Genomic DNA, 20665 nt, shown 5'->3' on the forward strand with positions numbered 1-20665 from the left:
TTATTTTACTAGTTGTAGATCAATGTATTTGTGTGTGTAATCAATGTATTTTATACAATAAAACTTCATTCTATTTCTGAATATATATATATATATATATATATATATATATATATATATATATATATATATATATAAGAGTTTGTCATGTTGGTACGAGAGTAATAGGTCATTATACAAAATGGATTTATAAATTTAGGTCAAGGCATGAATTTCTATTTTGTTGGGAAGAGAGTTATACTATTTATAAATTTAGGTCTAGACATATACATATCTAAAGTCCAGTAAGGACAAAATCGGAAAATAATATATTTTTCTTCTAAAATTACAAATAGGAAAAAGAGGGACATGAAGAAACTTATCCCACGTTCCCAATATTAGCAACACAAATATATGTATAACAATACCTATTCAATAATAATTCAACTTCACATTTACACACAGGATAACAATTAATTGAAATAGAAAAGAAAGTAATTAAAAAAATATAGAAATCGGAATGAATTAAAGTGAAATTTTAATGTTATTTGAATGAATAGAATTAGGAAGAAATTAAGAAAAATGATATTTTAAAATTAATTTATTAAATTAAAAAGTAAAATAAAAGAAAAATAAATAAAAGTATGAGTATATAAATTTTATCCTTTGTATTGCAATTGAATACAATATTTAAATGATAAATATATCAATATTTAAAGTAAAATAATAAAATACTCATAAAAAAGTAAAATAATAAAATAAAACTAAAAAAAAGAAAGAGCAAAACAACTCGCGTATCCAAAGTAATATACCCACCACTGTAACCGTAAAATTTTAAATGGAAAAGTTTAATACGATACATCATGAATAAAGCAAAATTAGTTGCAAACAAAGAGTATAAATGGAATAAACAATTTCATTTATGTTACACTTATAAGGGGATTTAGTTTCATGACACTAAAGAGTGGGAGCAATTTCTACCAGGTCCTGCCTAAATTTTACATCTTCCTTCTTCCCTTTAAACGATGGAAATTATATATTTCCACTTTCATTCCATCCTCTCTAAATTCATCCTTCCTACTTCCTTACAAACAAATAAAATGTTAATGATGAAAGAAGGAGTGAGAGACAAAAAAAAAATGAAAAGAAATAAGCATACAGAAGAACAAGAGGTTTTGGATTGATATTTTTCACAAGCTTTTCACAAAGGACAAAAGTAATAATTATAAGTTCATGAGATGTTTCGTCCAAAAAAAAATATATGAAAGATACCGTAATAAATATTGGTTCAATTTTATGGTTCACACAATTTAAATTACATCCAGTTACATTCAAATTAATCAAAAGGGTTTTATTAACTATAAAAGGTTAAAGTATTCCTACTGTTGCTTCTAGCTACATAGTACTCTTTATGTCATTGTTGGCCAAAATAGTAAGCAATTGTTTATCAGAATTCTTTACAATAAGTCTCTTCGAGGTTGACAACCAAATGAAAGGGTTGGTATCATAGAGAGGATATGTTAGTTTTAACCAAAATATGATAACTTATTAAGACAAGGATAAGATTATGTAAGATTGTATTGTATAGTATTTGTCCATTGGACAATAACATAAAAGATTTTACATGAAGATGAGAAAGCAATTCAACAGAGTTTTGACACAACTAAGTTTTTTCTGTGTTCTCTTCTTTAGATCTTCATGAGATCTTGTATTTATAGCCTCTTCAAGATGTTTGATGAGAGATATAGAGGTCTACACAAACAACTTTATTTTGTCTTCATCTTTAATGCAAAGGATATTTCTCAATTAAAACAAACACACATCTTGATTTTTCTGATAATTCAGCATGGTTAGAGTGATAAAATCGAAGTTTTGCTTCAAAAGGGGTTGACCTTTGCTGAATCAAGTCCTACCATGTTTGAAAATTTCTTGTGTTTAACCTTTTTACAAAGCCTCAATGGTAGTGCACTTTTGATCAAATATTGCACTTATACACAAATAAGGTAATATTAAAATAAATTTGATATATTAATTAAGAGTTGGTGATAATATAACATGCTTATTTTTTCAGTTTCAAATATATACTAAAGCACTCAAGTGTGAAGCTAATTTTCATAAAACATGCAAGTGTTGGACTTGCTTTTGTATTTGAAACTTGCTTTTAGTTTTAGGGCGTTGGACCTTAGATGAAATATCATGGTACTGGACAAGACCCCTGATGTATTCATTTTTCTCTTCATCTCTGTTGCCTCTTACCCATTCCCCCACCACCACATTAGTGGCTTCTCTGACTCCTGATTTTAACGAAAACGGAGGAGATGGTTCGTTAGTATATATTCATTTAGTCTTAAATATTTTATTGTTATTCCTAACCCTCCAATGGCTTCAATGCACAGTTCTTCCTAATAGTGATGATGCATTTAAGTTCGCATTTCATGTAAGCGTAAAACCTGCATCATTTGATGCGGCTATTTGCAAGGTTTCACGTCAAAACATAGTTAAACCAGAAAAAAACTCATTCGAAGAAAAATCATCGAAATTATATACAAAGTCAAAAATTAAGTGCTTTGAGTGTGGGGGACAAGGTTCCTTCATGATGCTGAAATCTTGCTCGTGTGCAAGTCATGGTATAGTTCATATGACGAAATTGCTAAGCCATGAATCCAATGAGTTATCATAGCGCCACCAATGTCGTTGTGAAGCTTTACGGTAAGAGAAAGAGGGGGAAAGCTATGGTGCTTGATGGAGAAGAGAATGAGCAAAGAACCGATGCATATGCTTATTTTTTTCAAAAGAAGTTTCACATTGTTTCGGCTCTTAGAATAGTAGATTTGAATTTAATTCATGCATACAAAATCGATTTATAAGGTAAGAATTGCATTTCACTTATATACTTTTTTAATTGTCTTATCTCTAGTTAACATGGGACTTGGGTTTTTTTCAATATATCCCCTTATGTCTAGTATTATTAAGCTAGGTACGTGAATAAATGGTAGGTGATCCTTTTAATGATTTAAGATTAACGGGACTTGAATTTTTCTCAATACACCCCTCACGCCCATGATGCATGTATCAATGGTGGTTGACCCATTTAAAATGGATCTAGATAACTCTGATACTATCTTAGAATAGTAAATTTGAGTCTAACTCAACTCTACAAAATCGACTTATAAAGTAAGAATTGTTCTTCACTTATATATTCTTTTAATTATCTTATTTCTAGTCGATATGAGACTTGAATTTTTTCTAATATAAACTACTCAACATTTGAGCCTCTTTATATCAATTATTTTGAACCAATTATTTTGAGCCTTCTTAGAGATTTGAACCAATTATTTTGTGAAAATGTTATATAATATCTATACCATTATTTTAACATTTGTTTATTTACTTTAACTTCCTAAAATCACTTTCTCCTATATCAATATTTCTTAATTATTTATTTTATTCTAAACCTACTCATGAATAATTATTCATAAAAATATTTTGTTTTCTATTAATACAGTGCAGGTGTAAAGTGTGTTATTCCTAGTGTATATATAAATTACATAAATATGATGTATTATATATATTACATGGGGGAGTACGTATATTCAGATCTAGCATGTTACATAATGCAATTCTTTGCGTCCATTCCCAATTAATAATAAATTTTCCTCGGCCATCTTCAGGGAGGAAATTGCAGATTGAAGAGGAGCAGCAGTGAAAGAAAAGTAGCCGAGATCATAAATATGGCAGCATTTTCCAACTCCAAAATTAATTGATATGAAGTAATGACTATCTGAATGCCATCCTTAATGTTTTGGAGCAACTAGGTGTACACGTTCTCCTAGGAAGGGCAAAAACTCGAATTTGTTGTTGTTGGAGAAGAGGGAATGTTGTAGCAGAATTGTTGAAGAGTTTTGTGATGTCAGCTAGAGGAACCGTCTTGGGCATTGGCTTGACATGCTTCTTGTTCATGAAAGATGTGGGCATGATGTGAGGAAATGGTGAGGAAATGGGATATTTTCTTTCTTGTTACATGTTGGTGGGACACTCTCCTTGTTACTGTGGTCGAAAATGAAAGTGGCACTGTTACTACCTTCCATTTGTTTTGTAAACAAAGGTTGTTTTTGTTTAGGATTAGGATTAGGGAGAGAGATAGAGCATAGATTGTGAGGGCACTGTTACTACCGTCCATTTGTTTTGTAAACAAAGGTTGTTCTTTTTGTTTAGGATTAGGATTAAGGGGAGAGATATAGAACATAGATTGTGGGGGATTTGGTGTTGGTATATATTCATTCTTCAATGAAACTAGAAAGAGGGAATACTAGAAAAATTTAAGAATTTTCATGTCTGCAAATTTGTTGATGGCGGTTGTTTTTGTTAATTTGTGAATAAAAGAGGTAAAAAATGAAACTTTGGAGCGCGGGATCATGCGGCTCTTAATGCCCATTTTTCTTTTCTAAAAAATGTCTTCCTTTTTAACCCAATTAAATTTATTTTTTTCCTCTTTGAGAGTCCAATTAAATTTATAATTAATTAATAGTGGTTTAATTATCTGAATAATATTTCGATTACGTTCTTAAAACATTCTGAATTGATTAATTAATTGAGAGTAGCAAGGTAAGATTCATACATTCCCTTAATTTATATTTATATATATCATATAAAAAGTTATTTTACCAGCTAATTTTAATGAGAATTTTGTTTTTGCATATTTTCTTATTTATCTTAAGTTATTTTTTCATTTTTTTTATTGATTTTGACTTCTCTTGTTTATATTATGTTTCATTTTTTTAATATTTTTATACTTTTTATTTTTCAAATAAATAGGAATTGAATTTTAGAGAAAAATACCTCATTGAATATATAATAATAAACATGGTATAAAAACATGCATTAATCTAATGAGATTTATATTCTAATTTGAATTTATTTATAACTTTTATGGTTTTTTAAATCTAACTATTGAAGTTTAAAAACATTTATTCATATAATTTTTATTTTTTTTAGATCATCAATGTATCTCTGTGTGTAATCAATGTATTTTATACAACAAACTTCATTCTATTTCTGGAAGAAAAAAAAATTAGTACTGGAGAATAATAGGTCAATATGCTAAATAGATTTATATATATATATATATATATATATATATATTTAAATTTAATTAGGTCAAGGCAGGATTTTCTATTTAGTTGGGGAGAAGACTTATACTAGATTCTTGTTTTTACTTAACTCAGTCTTTCTGCATCAAAATAATCAAGATCAATGTAGTTGAAAGTAATTAAAAAGTTCCGGTGCTTATTCCTCTAAATTTATTGACTATTGTTTGTTGTTAAACTAAAGACATGTACTATAGATTTCTACCAAAAAAAAAATGTACTATAGATGAATTCTTCAACCTTCCTTCTCTCCTCTAAAGGTTTATGGTAAACAAAACTTTGCTAGAAGAAATATCAACACAGATCATATTGACGTTATATGTTACTTTTGCATGGAACAAAGAATCTGTTTTTAACTTGCTCTTTTCTTGATAGAATTCCTCCTATGCATGGCTTGCTTTTTATGTCAATAATGGTTTAGAATGTAAATTCAACATATCCTGGTTGGGTGGAAAAACTAGGAGAGAAAGAAAAAAGTAAGAATATAATGATAAGTGTTTTTTTTTTCTAAATTATAATTTTAAGTTCTTCTATTTATTTTTAGGATTCAAGTCTCATTATTTTAAAAATGTTCAATTTAGTCTTTTAAATCTTAAAAATATTCAATTTTGTCATTTCTTTCATATTGACACTAACATCATTAATAAACTTAGATAAAAAAGAAGAAGATAATATTGGACATTTTTTAAAAATTAAAAGATCAAATGAACATTTTAAAAATAGTGAGACAAAATTGAATATTTTAAAAATAGTAAAATCAAATTAAATATAAATTTGTCTAACATTTTTTTTAAATAAATATGAATTTTATATTGTTTACCTTAACAAAATCATCAATGACAATAAATTAAGTATTTGGAATTAAAAAATATCACAAAATGAATGAGTTATCTAATAAAAGAGATTATTACAAGATCAAAGAAAATTTAAATTTATTTAGACAAAAAAAAATGTGGGATAATTTTTTGTTCAACTTAATGCTTTAATGTATGGAATGTTCAATTTATTCCCTCTATTATTCAGAGATTCAATTTGACTTTCTAATTTTTAAATGTTATTCGATATCATCTTTTTGTTTAATTTTGTTAATGTTGTTAATGTCAATTTAGTCAGAAAAATGACATTGAACATTTTAAAAAAAATTAAAAGACCAAGTTAAATAATTTAAAAATAGTAGAAGTAAATTAAATTTAAAAAATAAATAAAGATAAAAGTATAATGTAGGCTTTTTCTTCTATCTATATATGGGTTTAAAAAGAATGAGAGTAATATACAATTGCAAGAGTAATTCGATCTACCTAAGATCATACTTTTTAAATTAAAATCTTTTAGTTTTTGTAAAAAAAAATAGAAATAAAATTCTTTTTTTCAAGAGTGTGTATTATAAAAATGTACCACGAAAAATGGGAAATATGTACAAAAAAAAATGTAAATAGGATATTAGAATATGATGGAAATCATGAAAAAATATGTTTAAAAGAATTAAGAGGAGTGGGCTAAGAATGTAGAAGGAATGTCTATGTTTATGTTGACCTTTAAGGGGAGTTTGGTATGTGAAACATTGTTACTTTCCTGAAATTGTTAAATCAAAAATCTTAAGCTTTTAATGTTTGGTAGCTATTTTTTTAAAATAAAATTCTAGGAAATATAGTTTATCAAAAATCATTTTTATCCCACTTTCTTAAAAAAAAAATATTATTATAGGAGTGAGAATCCAACTTTTCTAAATTAGGAGAAAGTTTTATGTGTATAAAAAGATTAAAATATGCTTTTTTAAAGCAGAAAACGTAATTAATATTTTTTTATTCATTGTTACTTGAAAAAAAAATATATTAATTTTATTACTAACTAAAATATAAATAAAATTAAATAATTCATTAGACGTATTATTTTTTTTATCATTTTTAATTATATTTTTTTAAGAAAAAAGTAAATCAGGGCAATATTTCATGTATAAAATTTTAATAAATTATTTTATTGCGTTTTTTATTACAAAATATCTTATTGTTATTAGGTAGGAATTAATATTTATTTTTATCACTTTTCTCGTTAATTTAATAATAAAAATCAAACACTTATATAATTTTCATAAGATATGATATTTTATAATTATTTAAAATTTATAAATTATAAAACTATATTATTAATTTCTTATTACAATTTTTAGATTTTAAATTTAATAAATTATTTAAGCAAAATAACGCTATATATTATTATTATTATTATTTAGCTTACTTATATTTTAATTTTAATCGTTATTTTGATTGTTAATATTTTTTTTATTATAATAAATCATGAAAACTATATTTTACACTTTGGTTTAATGTGGTTTTGTGTATAATTTAATCATATATAAATTATTGATTTGTTATTTTAAGTTAAATATAATTTTTTTATGTTAGATTATGATACACTTACACTTTACAAGAAAGAAGCAACTCAATTTCTTTTGTAAAAAATATTTATATAACCAAAAAATGTAATATTGTAATCAAACGTAAGAATATTTATTATCTAGGAAACTTATATATATAGGAATCTTTATGAACAACCAAATAGATTTTAGTCATTTTCAGCAATAATTCTCAAGATTTGTAATTCTCATAATTTTCATGTATGAAAAAAAAAATTTCCGCTATCGAACATCCCTTTAGGTTAACAATAATTAGTCTATGTCTTCTTTATTGTAAGTATTTCTTTTATTTTAACCTTATACTATATATGTGTCATTAAAATATGGATTTTTTTTTATAATTTTTTCATTTAGAGGTGTATTTTGTATTTTTGGAGTGCATCTAAAAAATGAAAAATGCAAGTAGGCTTGTGAGAAGTAAAAGGGGGCGTGTCTAGTTTGGTGCATCCTACACCTCCTTCATGTGATTCTCTTTCTCACAATTAGGGGTGTGAAAAAAAAACTAAATGAACTTGTTTGAATTTAAAACCAAACCTCACGGTTAAAAAAAAGCATAACTAAATTTGAAAAAAAATCAAACTATATTGGTTATATAAAATGGATTTTAAAAACCGAATCATGTTAGTAATTAGGTTCGATGCACCACTTTTAAATAATAAAATAAAATAAAATAAAAAATAATTTATTTATACTTCTCATATCTCATGATTTAGTAATTTACGGTATCACAAATTTTTTTTGAATATTACTTATGGTCAATATGCTTTTTATTTTTATTTTTTAAATTTTTTGATTGTCTTTAGATTATTAAAGTAAAAGTCAATTATCAAATCATAGTTCATAATTAATTTCTCACATGATAATTATAGTTCTTCAATGCTTTTGAGTTGACTTTTATGAGTTTGTTTGAGTAAATTTTTTCTTTTAAAAATTACTTTTTAATAAAATAAGCAATTTCTTTTACCTTGTATGATGTGTTTGTCTATTTAATTAGTATCCAAGTTAAATGTCTAGCTAGTAAAAGGTTTTTAATTTATCGATAAAGAGTGTATTAATTATGACTTTGTTTACAATTTTGAAAGAATAAAATTCTTAAGAAAATCGATTTAAAATTGATTAAGTTCTTAAAATCAGTTTGGAATTAGTTTGATTCTGAAACTGATTTTAAACCAATTTAAATCTGTTTATAAAAGTGATTTGGTTTTAACTTTATTAATGTTGTTCAAATGGTTCATAAATCGACTCAATTTAACAAATTGGTGTGATGCAATTCGATGTGTTTTGATAAACTGAATCATGCACACCCCTACTCACAACCCCCTAATCACACCTCCCAAGTGACTAATATTCCACTTCCCTTTCATGTTAGGTCACACTTTTTGTGTGACTACTACTTCACCTCCCTTTCTTATTATTACACAATTCCCCTCATCACACCTTTCATGCTAGGTCACATTTTTTGTATTTCCTAACTTAATTATGAGTAGCATTTTGAACGTCCAAGGAGGGGTAAACCAAGATTGGGTTAGCTTGTTCTACACAAGCAAATCAAATCATAGTATACTTAAACATAGTTTGGCTAGCTTTAACAACATGCCAACTAAATCTTATATATAAAGTTTTTTTCTCACTTCTTGTAATCACTTTTGATGAATATATGTTTGGGTTTAGATTTTGAATTTTTTTCTCAAAAATCTTTTAAGTTCTCTCTTTTTAGAGTGTGACTCCATAAGCACTCTTATCAAGGAACTTCTTCTTGTAGAGTTATAAAACTTTGGCTTATCTTCTACATGAAGTGGTAGCACCTTCACTTTCTATTCGTCCTCCACTTCTAATTTTCTTCACCTTTCCTCCTTAGTGGAAAAGTGATCTTACAGAAGAGAAGACAAATCCTTGAAGGTATTATATTAGAAAGAACATATGTCTTAAGTTCAATTTTTATTAACACATTCTAATGATAAAAATTAGGTTAAATTATATTTTTAATCTCTTTATTATTTTTAAAATTCAATTTGATCTTATTATTTTTAAATAGTTTAATTTCGTCTTTTAATCTTTTTTTAAATGTTCAATGTTATCCTTTCGTCCAAATTAAAATTAATGATATTATTGAAATCAAACGGAAGGACAACATTAAATACCGTTTAAAAATTAGAATATCAAATTGAATAATTTAAAGATAGTGAAACTAAATTGGACACTCCATAGGGGACTAAGTTGAACAAAAAAAGTATTTAACATTTGTTGTTTTATATAAATTTGTATTTTTTTTTACTTATTTAATAATTTCTTTTATTAGATAACTCTTTCATTTCGTGATCATTTTTTTAATTTTAAATACTCAACTTGTTGTCATTCATAACTTTGTTAAGGTAAATAAAAGAAAATTCAAATTTATCTAGACAAAGAAATATTAGATAAATTTTTATTCAATTTGGTCCTACCATTTATAAAATATTTAATTTAATCTATTATTTTTAAAATGTTCAATTTGATATACTAATTTTTAAAAAATATTTAATATTATTATTTTTATCTAATTTCATTAACATTATTAGTATCAATTTAGACAACAGAATAATATTTATTACACTTTTTTTAAAACTTAAAAAAGTAAATTAAATTTTTTAAAAATAATAAAACTAAATTTAATCCTAAAAATAAATAGCGATTAAAAATATAATTTAACCTAAAAAAAACTATAATTAAACTCATTGCATGGCATAAGGTAAAGTGTTATATATTTGAATTGGTAGCTTTAGAAGGTATGTTGTATAAATTGGTTTCCAACATTTTTTTCGCAACGCTTTGATATTTATAATATTTGAGACATATATGTTGTACTGGAGTAACACCTATATATATACTCTAGATTTTTCTAGATTTTTTTTTTTACTTAACCTAGTCATTTTGCAGAAAAATAATCAAGACAATAATTTCCCAATAATTTTATAGACTAAATCAGTCCTTCTATCAATTGTTTAATAATCAAGATTTCAAAATTAAAAATAAAATATAAGTTTTTATGAAGATGTTAATATACACATATATATAGGTATTAAATCTGGTAATAATTACTTATATATAGTCCTACTATTAATCATTTAATAATAAAATTCTAAAAAAAAAAAGAATAAGTTTTCATGAATATTTTAATTTAGCCATATATAGGTACTACTAATAAGTTTTTTTAACAATTACTTTCTTAATTATATATTTTTAATTTACACCTACACGTGAAAATTCATATATTTAAATAATACATTAAAATTAAAATTTTATATTTTAATTAATGATATTATTACTTATCTTAGTCTCCATCTTAATTTCCATTGTGCATATTACAAATGTATTTCAAACTATTTTTTAATTTGTTCAAATCATGCATTGTGATATTAGAGAGATTTATTTGACTTCTGAACATCCTAAAAAGATACAAGTCAGCTTCTAAACTTGTCTCAGACCCCACCCAAAATTGAGATAACGGACAATTTATTTAAATTTTTCAACAATATTATAAAAAAAATCCTTCTTAAAAAACATTTTTTAAGAAATAGATAAAATTTGTTTCATAAAAAAAAACTTTTCTATTTATTTATTGAAAATGTACTTTTTATAAGAAAAAGAATTAAATCAAAGAACTCATAAAAATTATCATATATTCAATATTAAGTACTTCTAAATTAAACAAAAGTTAGCTTATGATGCGAGGTTTAAATAAGCTTTTATAAAATTCTTTTATCATATTTGTAATCATGAGATTTAACAAATGATATTTATAAATAAATTAACGTCTTCTCCTTTCATACATTTCTGAACTGCCTTCTCTTGAACACAAGATTCTCTATCACTACTACCACCTTTTCACTATGTCTTTTACTCTTGAATATGAAATATATTATGTTGAAATAAAATTACTCACTATTTGCACATTTATAGTCTCAGACGAAGATTAGTTACTGTTTGGTGACGGGTTTGGTGCCTACGTACGTAAGTCTTGAGAGAGAAGAAGCCTTTCATCCTCCTTTCTCCCGATTGCTTTAGTGTAGTTGCTCTAGTGTGTGAGGCACATTGCTGAACTCTTCCTTTTTTTTTCTAAATTTTTCGGGAGTTGTAGTACCTTGCATTGGTTGTGATTTGAAGTGATGGAGCTAAGGACTATGTGAGTACAAAGCTCAATTTCTTCCTTCTTCCCTTTTTCGTTCCCGGTAACTCGAAGTTGAGATAAGGAAAGCTAGGATTGATTGTGTATGAGATGATTGAATTGTATGTTGCTGGTTTGGATTATGTATGAGTGTATAGTTGGAAATTTTCCTAATTGGATGATGGAGGGATGGGTTTCAGTTGTTCTTGGGGTTGCTAAGATGATTTTGATGATCTAGATTGAATTTTTTGTTACATGTTAAGATGATGGTGCACAAGGAATTGTAGATGTATATTATGAATTGTGGTTGTGCATGCTTATATGGTGGTACGGGTTGATTGGATTTGCAATGGCTAAGATGGTTGTTGGGTTGATGTTTTTTAGCTTTGAATATGTAGGTTTATGGGTCTTCTTACTCAAAGCACCCATAGGGGTCACTCAGAATGAGTAGGTGTGACTAGGTTAGGAATGGCCTCTAACTTGGCTCACTCAACTGAGTAAAAGTGGAAGTTCACGGATAGCCCCTAACTTTGCTTGCTTAAAGTGAATTAAGGAGCACTTTGAGAAAATTTGGTTACTCAAAACGAAGGTGATGTCGCTTGAAGCGACTAGAGTGAGACTCCAAGGGTGCTCTTTGTCTAGGCTTGCTCCAAGAGCGAAATTATGTTGCTTAAAGCAAAAATCTTGAACACTTGAAGCGTTGAGTTCCTTCTTAGTTGTATGAGTTAGGTGTTGTATGAAGTAGAATGAAGGTTTACTTTAATACCTTGTATGTTGATTATGCATTGTCTTAGGATAATGTATGATGATGATTTAATTGTTAATGAGTACATGATGTATGGTGAACATGAATAATGCTTAAGCCTATTACATTTTGTGTGATGTAGAATGATGACAATAAGCATTGGTATGTTATATTTGTGTAATTGAAATGGTGATGAGTATTAATATGCTACGTATGATTGATATATCATACTTTGATGAGTTGGTAAGCATTGGTATGTTATAATTGAGTTACATGTTAAGCATCAATATGTTGTTCTTGGTTGAGGTATTAAGCGCTATACATGATTGGTGTGATTTGATCTCTATATGCATTGACCTAGGAAAATGTATATAGAAGATGATGTTAAGGTGTTGATGCTAAGAATGATGTGGGAATTAAAACATGTTGATTGACTTAGGACAAGACGAGAGAATGTTATTTAGAAAGCTGAAGATCCCACATAGGGAATCTTGTTTTAACGCTTTAGGAAGCCAATTGTTGAAAACTCTTCTTGAGTAGATGTTAAACTCTTGGAGTGAATTTTGTTAGTTTTCTCTAAGCTCTTAATCAATGTGGAGTAAAGTATGAAGCCGAAAGCTATAATCCTAACTAATTATTGGAAAAGTTATGTGGTTCCTTGTAGATAGTTAGTGGACTAACTCCATAAGTGATTTGTTAATGTATGTCAAGGTTATGATACGCCTATACCTAACTATAATAGTCATGATAGTGGAATAGAAGGGATTAGTATCCCATTTTAGTTGTGGATCCGGTAGACGCATAGGGTGTGAAAGAGATCATGCTTGATTTGATAAGATTAAGCCACTTAGATTGTTCAGGTGTAATAGGAGATCTTCATAGGTGAATGTGTGACGAATCATTAGTTGTTAAGTATACATATAATGTGGCATGAGTTGTTATTGTTGTTCATATGCATTGGATGAGCATATTGTCGTGGGATGCAGATCTTGTGGTGAGATTGCTTGGTCAACATGATGATGTTGAGTATAAATGTTTCTTTATATACTTCTATGTTTTTGAAATCTAACCTACCCTTGTGTATTTTTCATGTAGATAGACTGTGATACTCATAATTTGTACAGGAGCAAGGCAGGGATAAGTTGACAGAACAATGGAGGCCATATGATGAATGACGGTACTTTTGGATCTTTTGGGCTACTCCATGTGATAATTGTATATACCGTGTATATAATTGTAGAGTTATTTTTAGTAGCTTGCATTCATGTACATGTTATAGTGTGCATATCCAATATTTCGAGTATAAACCTTTTAGTATGAGATAGTTTCACTTCAAACTAGGTATTTATTAGGGGTGGATCCGGCCCGTTTAAGACCTGATCCGTAAAACCTGCGTTTTATATGGGTGGATAAGTCCGATCCGTAAAATAAATGGACTTATTTTTTAAGTTCGTATCCGACCTGCCAAAATCTGTGAATAACATACCAGTCCGCGAGCCTAAATAATCATTCAAAAAAATAAATTTTTAAAAAATAAAAATACATAAAATTAGAAGAAAAAATAATATTTTTTATTTATAAGCTAAATTTTATCATACTAAAATTTATCAATAGTTAAAATGATTTAAAATACTAAATATTAAAATATTAAAATAAAAATAATTACAAATACTTAAATAATAGTACCAAACTTTCAATAATAAAAGCATCAAAATGTCATAAAAATAATTCAAATGACAAATACATACTAACTAAACATAATTTTAATGTCATAATAATTTAAAAAAATTAAATACACAACTTAATATTAAAATCGTAATATTTAAAAATATTAATTAGTAAAGTCCACGGACTAGCCCGCGAGCCGGCGGATTAAATCCGCAAGTCCGCGAACTTCATGGGCTGGGCTCAAAAATTAAACATAGTCATAAGAATTTGAAAAAAATGGGTCCGTTATCCGCGAAATCCGCAAATTTACGGACCGGTCCGCGGACCCGAATCCATCTACCCACCCCTAATGATCATATTGGATCGTTCTAGTCACTATTTCCAACAATAAATATTTCAAATCAATGTCGGGTAAAAAAAATTCATTAACGAAGTCTTATATCCCCCATTCTCTTCACCACTCCTTCCACTGCCACCATCCTTTTATGCTTCAAACTAGGATCTTCCCTCACCCTTTTCATCACTTTTCACTTCAAACTAGGTATTTACTCACTCCTCTCACAACCACTCTCTTATCTATCTATGATCATCCATGTTTTCATTCTCTTTCTATGTTGTTGATCAATGTATAACAACACATGCATGACAAATTATTTGGACCATTGTTCAAATGTCTAGACTCAACACTCAATCCCACAAATCTTGATGTTTCATAATTAGGTTGACCAATTAAGATAGTAGGCTAAACAAAAACGCATGGTTTTGATCATGTGATACAAATTGATTGAAATAAATTCTATTTAATAACAATTTTCATGTTAATCTATAATTTGGTGTGTGTTTGAATATGCATTGCTATAACTGATTTAGGATCGGTATAAATTTATAGAATTAATTTTGATTAAACTTGAGTTAAAAGTACTACAATTTTTGTTTGGATGACAAAAAAAAAATATGAACTTGATTTTCTTATTGAATGTTATTTGAAAACTTTTTTAAAATTAATTTTGAGTATATAATTATAAATCTGAATTATCAAAATTGATTTTAAGTACATAATTATAAATCTGAATAGATAAAATTTTAAAACTGATTTTATTTAATAAAGAAACTACTGATAGTTGTTTCAAAATAAATTTGAACATCTTGAAATTAATTTTAATAATAGTCAAACATATAACAAACATATTCTAGTCATCATGAATGCTACAAAATTGATTTCACATATATTAAAAATAGAATCAAAGATACCACAATTTTGTTTGGATTAATTCTTTCAAAGGTTTTTTTTTTTTTTAATGAAGTTGCGTATAAACAACTGGCCTCTTATTCTATAATCTCTAGGTGATATTTTACGACTATTAGTTTTTCTACCATAAGTGGAAAGAACCTAACTTCATATGTATTCCACATTGTTCATAAAAAAAAAAAAAAAAAAAAAAAAAAAAAAAAAAAAAAGATATTTTATTTCTTCTTGCAATGAAGACAGAAAGTAAAATGAAAAAAAAAGCTAGTTAGGTGCAATGGAACTATATATTTCCTCAAATTATATAGTGAAAATTGATTATATTTTCTGAGAAAGAACAAGTTGGTGTCCATATATTAATTTATCAAAATAACTTATAATTAAATATTCAGCAACAGAGCTTTAAAAAGAAACAATTTCTCCCTCGATGAAAACCAAACAAAGCTATTAACTTATTTGAATAGTTTTATTATATTTTCTTTTTAGAATTTTCCATACTAATTCATTTCTTGTCTAATGAATAACTTGAATACCATGCTCTTGGATCCGATTTTACGATATATTTAGGAACAAGTAACAAACTAGGATACAAACATAAAATTAATAATTTAAATTATCACTAAAAATCTAAGTGAGTTTAACGAGATGTAAGATCCAATTGAGTAAGTATCCACAATCTCTTCGTTCATATTTACCTTCCAGTGTTCCTCAAAGGTGATAAAAGAAACATAATTTACTTCACAAAAACAATACACTATAAATACAACCATACCTGAATCTCACTCTGAAATATGCTTCCTAAATTATCTTTTTTCATTGCCAAAAGGGGACTATATATCCTTTCATTGTTCCAAGCTAAAATCTATCTATTCTTTTCAAGAGGATTCTCTATCACCACTTGCTATGAGAAACTGTCTGTTTGAAGAAAGAAAAATGTATACATATGAGAAAGAATACAGAAATATTGAAATCATCTGAAACTATTCAAGATTTGAAGAAAAAAATATCCAACAATTAATAATTACAAATGTGTTATTTGTCTGATTAAATTGGTTGATATTGCGTAATGAATAAAGGTCAAAAAGTCAAAGAAAACCGAAAATACACTGAAAAAAAAAAATTAGAAACAATATTTATCTTTATCACTTCCATAGAAACTGAATTATAACTATTATTTATTATTATTTTAAAAAAATTAAAATATAGAGACAACAAAAAATATTTCTGCTGATTCATATTTCATCTACATTCTTTTGTTCACCAAGAGAAACAAAAGAATATACTAGAGTGCACAAATTCTGGTACATATATATGAAATATCACTCATACGTGCATAATAAAAGAGATAAAAATTTGAACCACCAGCAACAAATTTTATGATAATTATAAAATAAGGTGTCAAATAAACAATTGTATGAATTATGCAATGAAAATTATTCCAACATAAATATGCAGATTGCAGCTGTTTTTAAGACAAAGGAGTTGGTGAATGGTTTGATTACTAAAACATAAATGAGACATCAACTAAAAGCTAACCCTCAATTGTCAAATAATAAATTTAATTATTTACTTATAGTAGTAATATTAGTGTACACCTCAACATCTCAATTTATGTCTGAATTTTCTCCTTAAACTTAATGCTTTAATTATTTAAAGTGTCTAAAACAACAGTTATATACCTTTCTTTTCAACAAACTTAATGTCAATCAGAGACTGTAATACCTAATAACATCCTACTTTTCCTTTTCTGACATAAAATATGTTGCCATTACTGAATGTGGAGGTCAGGTATTTGAAAAAATGAGATTTTTTTTTTTGGTTAGTTTTGAGAATGGAGTATATATCTTGCAGTTGCACAATTCAGTACTCCTGCAACATGTTTGTCTAGGGAAAAAGAACAAAATGACTGATAGCAAGCTGTATGAGAAAAAATTCAGTTTTTGCCTCGTAAAAGTTGAGTCCAATCAAATTTTAATTAAATGTCAAGGAATTTGGATAATGTTTGACCATATGCAACTAAGAAGACCCACTCAATTGGCTTTATCATATTTTCATATCTTACATACATAATAAAACTCTTCTTCTAAATTAAAAAAAGAGCACACTTAATAGGAAACAAAAATCAAATATCAAAAGACAAGTCTTGTATTTTATGTTTATGTCTTGTATTTTTAATAATAAAAATGAAAAAAACCAATATATATTGTGAGATTATGTGGAATTCCATGATTTTGTCAAACTGCAATGAATCAACCATGCAAAAGTTAATAGAAAAAATGCAATTAACTAGAATCTTGCATAACCATGAGCTTTGCAATTGTTTGTAATGCCAAAAAAAAGTTGAACTCAAGTACTTAGAGGCATTAAATATAAATCAATAAATGTATATCATTAAAGAAACAAGCCAAAAATAAGTATCAAAACACAAGTGGATCTTCAAACTAGTCAAATCCAAGCGTGCAGCAAATATAAGTGGGGCCACTAAAACCTCAGCAAACAATTTTTTTTCAGAATAAAGCTGTTTTTGTAAAGAAAATGAGAAAAATGAAACAAACTTCTTTCTATCACAATCCAAACTCCAAAGGGAAACATATATAGAAAAATAATAATAAAAATATTGCCTTTAACTAGAGTAAAACAAGTTTGTATATAAAAAATGAACTCTTTTAGACATCGAATTAGCTTGATTACGAACTCATGCAACCTAAATATCGGTGCATCATACCAATACCTAAAAGCTAATCCATATCAATACAACAAACACCAACAATATCAACCTATGCACTTCTTCCACTAGTAAATAACCTACACATAATATCTCAAACTCGACCACAATCACACATCCATCCGAGCCAAAAAAGACACTACCCATCATTACTTCACCATCACTGCCAACATTAAATTCCCAACTCCACCCCCCACAACACGATTCACAAACCCCTAATAATAAACACGCACCACTGTAAGCCAAATCCAAGCATAACAATCCACCGACAACACCATAACAAAGAACCTTTAAACCACCAGAAACAAAGCATGAAAAATGCAAACACACATAATAATATAAAAGTTATGCATTTCCCTGACAGTAGTTCCTCAGGGTTTTGCTTTAGGTGTCTCCCCATTCTACTACTTTTATTGCATACAAAAAATGCTATACATAACAGGAACAATGAAAGTACAAAAAAAAAAAAAAGTAACCACCCACTTTCGTCTTTAAATTTGGATGACATTGTGATATTAGTCCCCTTGGAACTGAGAAATTATCATATAAGTCTCTAAAAATTTAAATTAACAATCATATTAGTCCAAAACTAAAAAAACTGTGTGATTAAAATAATAATATTGACATATATTCATATCAAAATGACAATAAATAGTTAAATTTATGTTCTTGTATGACATTTAGACAATTTCTATACTAATATGAAAGTGCATTTTCTTAGTTTCAAGAAATAATAACATATGGGTGTTTAATTGTTTAATAAAATTAAAATAAAAATACAAAAGGAAAGAAAGAAAATGATGCTCACCAGCTCCAGAAGAATGCTTGGTGCGCTTGAGTTTCTGAAGCTGAACCTGCGTTTCCATGAAGAGTTGCATCCTCTGGTATTCCAAATCCTTAGCGAACTGCATCCTCTGCTTCTCCAACTCCACCATTTGTCTCTGTTTCATACCCTCCACTCTCTCATATATCTCACCGAACCTCTCAATTGCTTGAGCAAGTTCTCTATACCCAAATTCAAATTCCTTTTCACTCTCTCTCCCTTTTTTTCCACTCCCGGTGCCGCTACTCGACCTCCACCCCTCCGAATCGCCGCTGTCGGCCTCCGCCGCAGCGGCGGCGGCGGCAGCGAAGGCGGAGAAATTCCGGCGGAAAGAGGAGTCATCTCTGGCGGCCGGCGTGACGACCGGCGCCGGCCGTTTCTGCGTGACGGATCGGGGGCCGACGGGGTGGGAGGAAATCATCCAGGCCGGCGGCGGCGGTTTGGCGGCAGCCGGCGGGGAGATTTTTCTGAGCGGGAAAGTGTCGCCGATGAGGGCGTCGAGGCGGGGGAAGAAAGGCCAGGGGCTGCGGTAGCCGGCGTCGGAATCGGAAACCCTAGCCTTCTCGATCTTGTACTTCTTCTTGAGCGTGTCGATGCGGTTCTTGCACTGGACGTCGGTGCGGAACGGTTTCTTGCCGGCGACGCCGACGTGGAGGCCGTTGACGGCGTCGGCCACCTCCTGCCAGTGCTTCTGGCGGAGGTTGCCGCGGTTGAGCTCCAGGTAGCGCTCGCCCCACGCCTCGATGAGCGTGAACGTCGCCTCCTCGCTCCAGCAGTCCTCGCGGCGGGGGAACGACGGCGGGGGGCGCGCCGCCGCGGGGGCGGTGGAGGACGGGTCTCCGGCGACGGAGTCCATGAGCGGCGGCGGCGGCGGCGGTGGCGTTTCGGATATTTGGCGTTTGGTGAGGGAGGGCGAGTGAGGAAGCTGCTTTGCGAACGAGTACGACGGTAGTCGTTTACCGTGCGGGAAAAGACTAAACACATAAACATTGCATTGTTCTTTCTTCTATTTCTCTCTTCTTCTTTTTTTTTTAAGATTTTTTTTGCGGTCTGGTCGGCTCTTGGGCCGTTTAATATTGCTTTAGGGCTTTTCAAGAAGCGGATTGGTATGGGCTTGAAATGGGCCGACGTATGATACGAAATGGGCTCATGATATATACACTTTTTTTTTTTTTAATAAGTACACCTCTTTCTTTTAAATTTTTTTTATAAAATATTATTTTTTTAAAAAAAATTTAATTTTACACTTTCAACTTTCAATTTGTTACTTTCTTCTTCTTATTCATACTTTCGAAAAAGAAACTCAGGAGATTTTAGTGTTACCGAAATTACTTTTTAGAATTAGAAAATTTTTATTTTGGAAATAACTTTATGTGAGTTTCTTACATAATTCCATTAACTTTTTTCCGGAACATTAATAATGTGTGTACTTGTTATAATAATTCAAAAAAAAACTTTGCGAAATAGTAATTTTATTGTTTTAGAAAGTACTTTTTAGAATTATTCTGACAAAAATTTCTTTCCGAAATAGTAATTTTAGTATTTTGGAAAGTACTTTCCAAAATTACGTACAAACACACTTTCAAAAAAACACCTTCCAAAATAGAAAAATTTTTATTCTAAATAATATTAAAGATAATTTAAGAATTTAATATTTTTTTTAAAAAAAAGTGTATATATAAAAAAAATGGAGGTGTATATATGATCAGCCTTGTGTGGTTTATTTGCTTGCAGGACTGAATACTGAACATAGGGTTCGTGTTGTTGGGCTTTTT

At 28.8% G+C, this 20665-nt stretch overlaps 1 protein-coding gene across 1 annotated transcript; it reads right to left on the bottom strand.

Annotated features, from left to right (window-relative positions):
- Positions 1–15929: 15929 nt before the first annotated feature.
- On the bottom strand, positions 15930–19899 carry LOC109815939 (trihelix transcription factor ENAP2). Its single transcript, XM_020380762.3, has 2 exons — positions 18876–19899; positions 15930–16257 (listed from the first exon to the last, which is right to left on the bottom strand). The coding sequence occupies exons 1-2, from the start codon at positions 19744–19746 to the stop codon at positions 16244–16246; spliced, it is 885 nt and encodes a 294-aa protein (XP_020236351.1). The 5' UTR covers positions 19747–19899; the 3' UTR covers positions 15930–16243.
- Between the last annotated feature and the right edge of the window lie 766 nt (positions 19900–20665).

This window comes from Cajanus cajan, chromosome 8 (assembly GCF_000230855.2).
Source record: "Cajanus cajan strain Asha chromosome 8, NIPB_CcT2T_4, whole genome shotgun sequence".
In the NCBI taxonomy this organism is placed as follows: domain Eukaryota; kingdom Viridiplantae; phylum Streptophyta; class Magnoliopsida; order Fabales; family Fabaceae; genus Cajanus; species Cajanus cajan.

Bases quoted from the DNA above. Each gene is read 5' to 3' on its own strand.
- LOC109815939 (XM_020380762.3), bottom strand. From the start codon at position 19,746: ATGGACTCCGTCGCCGGAGACCCGTCCTCCACCGCCCCCGCGGCGGCG.